At 39.8% G+C, this 8,932-nt stretch overlaps 1 protein-coding gene across 1 annotated transcript; it reads left to right on the forward strand.

Moving 5' to 3' along the window:
* Positions 1-7,527, forward strand: LOC113047746 (cell wall adhesin EAP1-like). Its single transcript, XM_026209027.1, has 2 exons — positions 1-1,027; positions 7,472-7,527. The coding sequence occupies exons 1-2, from the start codon at positions 1-3 to the stop codon at positions 7,525-7,527; spliced, it is 1,083 nt and encodes a 360-aa protein (XP_026064812.1).
* Positions 7,528-8,932: the final 1,405 nt, after the last annotated feature.

Raw genomic sequence — 8,932 nt, forward strand, 5'->3', positions numbered from 1 at the left:
ATGGCTGAAGAGGAGATAATGACCCCAACAACTCTGTCCACCCCGACAACCCCAAGCATCCCAGTCACCCCTACTACTCCAGGCACCCAAAGTACTCCAAGTAGCCCAATTACTTCAGGCACCCAAAGTACTCCAAGTAGCCCAATTACTCCAGGCACCCAAAGTACTCCAAGTGGCCCAACTACTCCAGGCACCAAAAGTACTCCAAGTAGCCCAACTACTCCAGGCACCCAAAGTACTCCAAGTAGCCCAATTACTTCAGGCACCCAAAGTACTCCAATTAGCCCAACTACTCCAGGCACCCAAAGTACTCCAAGTAGCCCAATTACTCCAGGCACCCAAAGTACTCAAAGTAGCCCAATTACTCCAGGCACCCAAAGTCCTCCAAGTAGCCCAATTACTCCAGGCACCCAAAGTACTCCAAGTAGCCCAATTACTCCAGGCACCCAAAGTACTCCAAGTAGCCCGATTACTCCAGGCACCCAAAGTACTCCAAGTAGCCCAATTACTCCAGGCACCCAAAGTACTCCAAGTAGCCCAATTACTCCAGACACCCAAAGTCCTCCAAGTAGCCCAATTACTCCATGCACCCAAAGTACTCCAAGTAGCCCAATTACTCCAGGCACACCAAGTTCATTGGTGACCCCAAATTCTCTTTCCAGTTTTAGCTGCCCTTCATCAAGCCAGTTCAGCCATAGCACTTACCAAACCTCCAATCCACAATTACAACTGACAGATGAGGAAGAAGATGCATGCTCTGCCTCTCAAAATCTGAATCAAGAGTACCGTGAAATGGCTGAAGAGGAGATAATGACCCCAACAACTCTGTCCACCCCGACAACCCCAAGCATCCCAGTCACCCCTACTACTCCAGGCACCCAAAGTACTCCAAGTAGCCCAATTACTCCAGGCACCCAAAGTACTCCAAGTAGCCCAATTACTCCAGGCACCCAAAGTACTCCAAGTAGCCCAACTACTCCAGGCACCCAAAGTACTCCAAGTAGCCCAACTACTCCAGGCACCCAAAGTACTCCAAGTAGCCCAATTACTACTAGAAAGGTAGAGCTTTCTCACATTTGGCTCCCAAACTCTGGAATAGCCTTCCTGATAATGTTCGGGGTTCAGACACACTCTCTCTGTTTAAATCTAGATTAAAAACACATCTCTTTCGCCAAGCATTCGAATAATGTATCTTTTAAATTGTGAGTGTAGTTGCATCTGATCAAAGGTGCTTTTTTATTCATTAGCTTGGGTTAAACTAATTTTACTTTGTTGGATCAGCAGCTATGCTAATGATGTCTGTATTTTGTTTCTATGTTTCGCCACGGGATTTACATCCCGTGGTAACTAAGATTTACACAAGCTCCAGTCTGGATCCAGAACACCTGAGAAGAGATGATGCTGACCCTCAGAGGACCTCAGATGATGCTAACCCTGAATCAACAAACAGAACTAACAATTATTGCTAAATGTGTGAATGAATCATATAATAACTTAATTAATAATATTGATAGTTCATCGTCTAGCTGACTACGTCTTGTATTATTATTATTATTTTTATTTTTTCTAAAATCATGTCAAATGTGCACAAACTACTAGCTACTACTAAATATTGTAGAAACATAATTTTCTGTAAAGTTGCTTTGTAACGATTTGATTTGTAAAAAGCGCTATACAAATAAACTTGAATTGAATTGAATACTCCAGGCACCCAAAGTACTCCAAGTAGCCCAATTACTCCAGGCACCCAAAGTCCTCCAAGTAGCCCAATTACTCCATGCACCCAAAGTACTCCAAGTAGCCCAATTACTCCAGGCACACCAAGTTCATTGGTGACCCCAAATTCTCTTTCCAGTTTTAGCTGCCCTTCATCAAGCCAGTTCAGCTGTAGCACTTACCTGAACAGTAGCTTCTCAGAAGCCCTGTCAGGTACACAGTTCTCCTAACATTGATTTTGAACACTTGGTTATCATTTATAATGATGGAGCCAAAAGACCCTTGATTGATTTATCCCTGAACTCTCTTTACATTACCAGTGAGCTTCAGTGTTGACCATTATGAAGACAATAGTACCGATGACTAAGATTAACCAGAATAATTATTATCAAGAGGGCTGCTCTACTTCTCTTCCAGATCTTCACTTTAGCTCTGCAGGAAGTTGCAGTCAGACCAGTTCACGGATGGACATCTTTCAAGCACGTCTCTCCAGATCTCTCACCTCCCGCAAATAAACTTCACTGAATTTTATTAGAAATTGTAAAAAAATCATGAGAAAAAAACAGGTTCAATCATAATATTGTATATAGTTATATTGTATATATAGTGTAATATTTAATATTTTGCTTTGCAAGCACATTTGATATAAATTTGATGTTTTAAATATGTTTATGTATTTTTACTGTAAAACAGAACAAAAGTACTCATTAAAAATGTTTGTTTTGTTTTTGCAATATAATTCATATTTTAATATATGAATTACAGTATTATTTATTCCTTTTATGAACTTGACTTAAGTTTTGCTATTCTTCTGGGGACATTTTTAGAAATTCCTTCCCTTAAAGGCAAAATCTAATCTCATACACACACTGTACGCTTTATTAGATTGAGTCTCGCATATTCCTCCATACACGCTGGGGTCAGTTGGGCAGCAGAACTGAATATTCACCGTACCTCAGACATAAAAGAAAACAAAAGAAAATCAAAGTCCTACACCAAGACCATGAGCTTCAGCTTTCTCTACACAGCGACTAAGTCATAAATATGGCAAAGAGCTTTTCTCTTCTGGTCTTTACTGGAAGCAGAGGGAAAGCGAGGGGGTTCTTTTGATGGGGAATCAGACTGGTACCGTTTGATTCCTCGGTTCAAAGTGTCCAAGGCCTTTACAATGGGGGACGTTGTGGGGGACGAGGTGGGGTGTGGCAGTGATGCCGGCTGCGTTGTGTTCTCCCCTCTGAGCCTCAGCCTCCTGCGTTCCCTTCTTTTTTCTCTTTTCTCTCTCTATTCTCTCCCTGAAAGGCAGACGTGTGGAGTGGTGGTCATAAATCCGAGCTGACCGCCGCCTCACTGACGGGCGAACAGTGAGCGAGCCTCAGCTACAATGCGTATGTCTGAGATGCCCTCGGTGCGCTAATTTACCGTCCCCTGTAAGGATAAAGAGCTGGGGCACTGACATCTGACTCAAACTGAGAGTTAATGAAAGAGAGCAAACAATTCAGAAATTGCAGAGAGATTTCTTCATTTTTTATTTAATTTTTTTGTCAGGGGAGTGATAAAGTGACTATCAGTGTCTTGTTTGCTCACTTATGGGCCTAGACAGATAATCTATCACTGATATGATAGTAGAGCTGCAGTTTAGTGATTTACTTTCAAATTATTGCAATGTTGCACATAAAATGATACTTGGGGGGACGTCAGTGATCTTTCTTTTTTTACTTTCTTCAAGTCGGTCTGAATGCGGTTGTGTGTAAACAGCACTATAGGCCATTCTGGAAGTTTTTTTTTTTTTGTAAAACTGACCAGTTTTTTGTCAGCCCCCCATGCTATGGTCCAGCAGTCATTGGCAGACCCCACAGCGACTTCTTTCAGCTGCATCTCAAGAGTGTAACTGTCCTTGACAATGAGCGAGTCCACCAGTCCACTGAGACTCCTGTACCACACACAGACTCACAATGCCTGGTCTTCAAATCTCCATACATTGTGGCCAATGAGAGAAAGTAGAGAGAGGAAAAATAAAAAGGCGGGGGACACCAACTACAGAGAATAAACATTCTAAGTAACATGTCATGTATGTATATAAACATTACTTGTAAACAAACTATACAGTTTGCCTGTATACTGTACAGTATATACATATTGTATAGTCGTACATATTCAAAAGTTTAGAGTAAGAATTTTTTAAGATATTAAAACTTTTATTCAATAAGGATAGAGAATAAAGACATTTAGAATGTTATAAATTTACAAATCTGTGTCATTTCTGAAGGACCATGTGAGGACTGGAGTAATGGCTGATGAAAATTCAGCTTTGCCATCAAAGTAAAAATGTATTAAAAATATAGAAATAGGATTTTTTTTTCAAAGTGTAATGCTGTTTCACAAACTACTTTTTACTATATTTTTAAGTAATGCCTTTGTAAGCCATGAGACTTCTTTCCAAAATAATAAAAAAATATATCAGCCCCAATCTTTTGAACACTAGTGTGACATTTTATTTTACAGAGAAAGCTTTATTAGGCTTTTTTTTTGCACACATATTTTGAATATCATCCCATTTGTCAACTTTAACGCCATTTTACCCCAAGGCCCGATTAATTTCTGACCCTGCCTTAATTCAGCCTATAGGCCGGTGTACACAAACCCCACTCGCACTCCCACACAGACTCTATGCTGTGGTATGACCGTCTCAAGAAGCACTTGGCTGAAGATGACAGCGAGCTTGACAGCACCCATATGTTTTGAAGTGTAGAGTCAAGTGCCTCTATTGTATGTGTGAGTGGTAAGCCGAGGGCTGCTCCCATACAATAACTATGTGTGTGTGTGAGCAGGAAGACATGGAGGCTATCTATCTATCTATCTAACTATCTATCTATCTATCTATCTATCTATCTATCTATCTATCTATCTATCTATCTATCTATCTATCTATCTATCTATCTATCTATGTCCTATATATATATATATATATATATATATATATATATATATATATATATATATATATATATTTACTGTATATACACACATATGTGTGCGTGGGTGTATAATGTGTGTATAAGTGTGTTTGTTTAGTAGAGTCTAAGATGAAAATAGAATAAGAAATAAGCTAAAGTTGTGCACACAAGCGAACCGTAGTGTTTAAAAGTATCACGTTTTTACAAGGTACTTGACTGTTAGCGTTACGTGTGTATCTCAGAAGCGTCTAGACAAAAGACATTCTCAGGAACTGAGATATCCCTGCAGGGGAGGGTGTAATGATGGTGGTTGTTTTGCTCTTGAAGGTATTACAATATTCAATCAGCCTAGAGCAAAAAAACAAAACAAAACAAGAAACACAGAATCTGGCATGACAGCTGAGGAAACAGGTTAAAATGTCCATTGCGCTAAAATGCAAATCCCCGCATAAAGAGAGGTTTACACAGTGTGATGCTTTTGTATGTACCGTTTCAGATGAGTTTAATGGAAGGGACCCCTGACTCCCAGTCCGACAGGTCACAGTCTGATATCTTTGCTGGGCTAAAAGATCTGGCCCCTTGCAGTTCCTGTGTGTCTCCAGACCACCCAGCCGGGAGTCAAACTGACCGATCTTAATATATAATACTTGTGAAATATAAAACTTTTGACCTTAAAGGGTTAGTTCACCCAAAAATGAAAATTGCCTTGTGTTTTACTCACCCTCGAGGCATCCTAGGTGCATATGACTTTCTTCTTTCAGATGAATCCAGTCAGAGTTATATTAAAAATTGTCCCGGCTATCCATATTACAAACGTAATAAACTACGGTATAGCCAAAAGAGAAAATAGAAAAAACACCTGCAGATTAAGAAAATAGCTTCATCAGTTTGACAACACACGTGCTGCAAATGCTCCAAATACAACCGAACAAAGAAACGAGCTGCAAATAAAATTATTTATTTGTTTGCGTTGTGAGCATTTGCAGGACCTGCTGTCAAACTAATGAAGATGTTTTCTTGATTAAGTGGTACTTTTTCTATTTGCATGTTTTTTCTGAAGTTGCAGCGCTTTGAGTTATCTCGGCTACGGTAATAAACACTTATTTCTCACTTCCGTTATCTGTCATGCGTGGAAGCTATTCCGGTATTTTTTTTTTTTATCTTTTTGTTGTTTTATTTTGATATGTACTAATAATAAAAGTTCTCCATAATTTTTATCTATTGACTTGCATTTAATAAACAGAAGTTCATCCATGTTTAAGTTTTTCCAAGTAATCAATTTATTGTCTATGCTAATCTTGTGAATGATGTTGAGCCTGTTTGTTTTAAAACTTGCGTAGTGGTTCGAGATGACAGAATTATTTACTCTCTGTTTCGAAAGAAATGTCCCCTGGTATATACGTTAGGCTGTCAGGCGTGGAAAAAAAAAAAAAAAAAAACTCAAATATTGTAATGTACAAGAGATTAAAATCACTTGCTGCTGTGTAAACTTTGTTTACTAGTGTACCAACCGGCCTTGGCATTGTTTCACGGCATCATTGCCCCAAAGACATTTTTTTAAATGTTATCAAAAACCTAATCCTTCAATGCCCTGAGGATGTTTGTGAGTGTACAATGTGCTGTGAGAGAGAGGGGGGCACAGAAACATTAAAGTGAATTATTCCCTCAAGATTTCCTTCTGACTCTTAACAAGGTGTTAAGCATATTATCTGACTTCCTGACTTGACCTTCTCACCTTTCTGGCTTCCTCTGGATGACTAACATGTGCTTGCAATGCAGAGTTCAGCTGCGTAGACACCAGCCACTGTAATACATGCCATTGTGTTCAAATCCATATGGAATAACTGTCAGTCTCGGAGTAGTTTTTTTCCTCCTTAGAAAGGTTTTTGGTGCATACAAATCATATTGAACAGCTCAGAGATTTAATAAAGATGATATGAGGAGCATTAGACCAAGATTCAAAACCAGGCTTAGTGGTGTTTAAGTGTTAGTAAGTTTTTTTCAAATTGAAAGGTGAAGAACTTTACCAGCTATAGTAATGGAAAATCGCAAAATAGATTTCTCTATCTCAATTTTTTCTCATAGACATCAGAGAGATGGATCATTTTGTTTAATACTCCCATTTCTCAGATTTGTATCCTAGTAAAAAGTGAGTAATCTTATATGTGTCTTCTAAAACCAGCATATATGTGTTTTGGATGTTGGTGTCCTAGTGCTAGACCAGCATCAAACCATAAACTAATTGGTCAATCCTGGTCTCTTCAACAGTGTTTTTAAATGAGCAATGTTATCCATGCATTTTATACGTAACACTACACTCTTGCACAATTGTCCTATTTGTTTCTAGGAGTTGTAGAGGAAAAAAAAAAGAAAGAAAAAAAACGATATTCAAATTCAAATTGAATTCGATTATAACGAGTGTTTGAATTAAAGTGAATTATATTTATATTATAGTTGAGCGCATGAAGGAGAGATGAAAACTGTTCAAGGTGTCCATTAATTAGTGCTTGTAGTAATTTAATGTGTATATATTATAAAAGCACTGAATCGATATAGAAATCACAATTCATTTAATTCTTAGCGTTTTAAATCGATAACTGTCTGATATCGGCAATTCACATTTCAAAAATCATGTTTCAAGATCGATGCACTGCATGTGATTTTTTTAAATCACATTCACATAAATTAGCTCTGACTAATATGTATGTTCTTCCTATTGTTTCACAGATCTGAGTGCAGTACTTGCAGCACTACCTGTGGGATGTGACTCAGGTGATCTGGGATCTTTGTCCCGTGTGCAGTTTGTGCTATTGGAGTGAAGAAGATCCGAGAGTCCAGGTTCCATCCCAAGCCCTGAATGGTGTCACAATTTGGACGGGGAGGAGTATGAACCTGACCATAAAGTCTGGAGCTCGGGCATTGCCCAATATTATCAGTCCACAGGTACATTACATATCATATAACAAGCTGCCAAGCACCTGTCCAGCGTAGTGGTGAATGTGTGTGTGTGTTCATTTGTGTGTGGGTGTGTGCAGGTATAAGCTTGCCTGTCTGTGCACATATTTGCGCATAAAAAGACTGTAGCAGATGCATTGGACCCTGCTGACTCTCCATGTCACCTCACATCAGATTGTGATGTTTACATTCATGAGCAACAGCGCCTTGATTGCCTTTAAATAACTCTGAAAAATAACAGTTAGAAGGGGGCAAAAAATTTAAGAGGAACGGTTGATTTGAGTTGGGAAAATTTGTCAATTGTGCGGTGTAAAGGAGAGGGCGTCGGGGAATAATGTTACAGGTGTGCCGATTGTTGGCCATCCTTCGGAGTAATGTTTTTAATATTAGTGTATGTCTATTTGTGTGACCCCATTGCAATTACCTCACGTTAAAGCTGGTGTTCTGTCAATTTGTCCTACCCTGTCAGATTTTGCTACCTTGCATTAAAACATTGGGTAATACAATTCAACAACTAAAAATGCTATTGCGATGCGGCTATTGTGTATTGCTCAGGCGCAACCCACAGATAAAGGCACCACAAAGGAAAACCATGCGCGCCGCATCAGATCTGGGTGCAATCTTGATCGGATGTGTTTTGAAATAGCATTAATGTGTTTCTAAAGTCTGGCACAAACAAGCACGGCAGCGCGTGGAGGCCAGGCTCCTCGCTAGGTGTGTCTGCACCTGGCATGCTGCGAGTAGACAGGTGCTGTTGCGCGTTTGTGAGGCACCATTTCTATCAGTATTTGCAGAGGGATTATAGACCTCCAGTCAAGTCAAATACAAGGCATTAATCACTCACTATCATACCTTTTCTTGCATTTCTTTTGCACTTGTATATTTGGTGTACCCTTATTTTCAAGCCGTGTGTGTCTATTTGCAGTCCTGGACAACCGCAAACCATTAAGTGGCAGAAACAGCGGCCAAGAATCTACGAGCCACTACGAATCTACGAGCCACTTTATGGCTGTTGTTGCTGTATAGAGGCGACTGGGGGATTTCTGCTTGCTGCTGTGCGGCAGGTGTGGGGCTAATAAGTCACCACGGAGGAGAAAAAGGTGCAGTTTTTTTTTTTATAAAAAAGAAAGCTGGGCTTCTCTGACTCGCCATGCTGATAAGTGGGCTGAATTTTAGGGAATGGATGTGCCACGGCGGGGCCAAAGGGCAAAGTTTAGGGGGTAAACAGCGTCAGCGAGGGGTACGAGGACTCAAAGCACTGGATGCAGGTGCAAAGGGATGGAGGCATTAATCTTTCTTTTATGAAG

Source organism: Carassius auratus, chromosome 29, assembly GCF_003368295.1.
Source record: "Carassius auratus strain Wakin chromosome 29, ASM336829v1, whole genome shotgun sequence".
Taxonomy (NCBI): domain Eukaryota; kingdom Metazoa; phylum Chordata; class Actinopteri; order Cypriniformes; family Cyprinidae; genus Carassius; species Carassius auratus.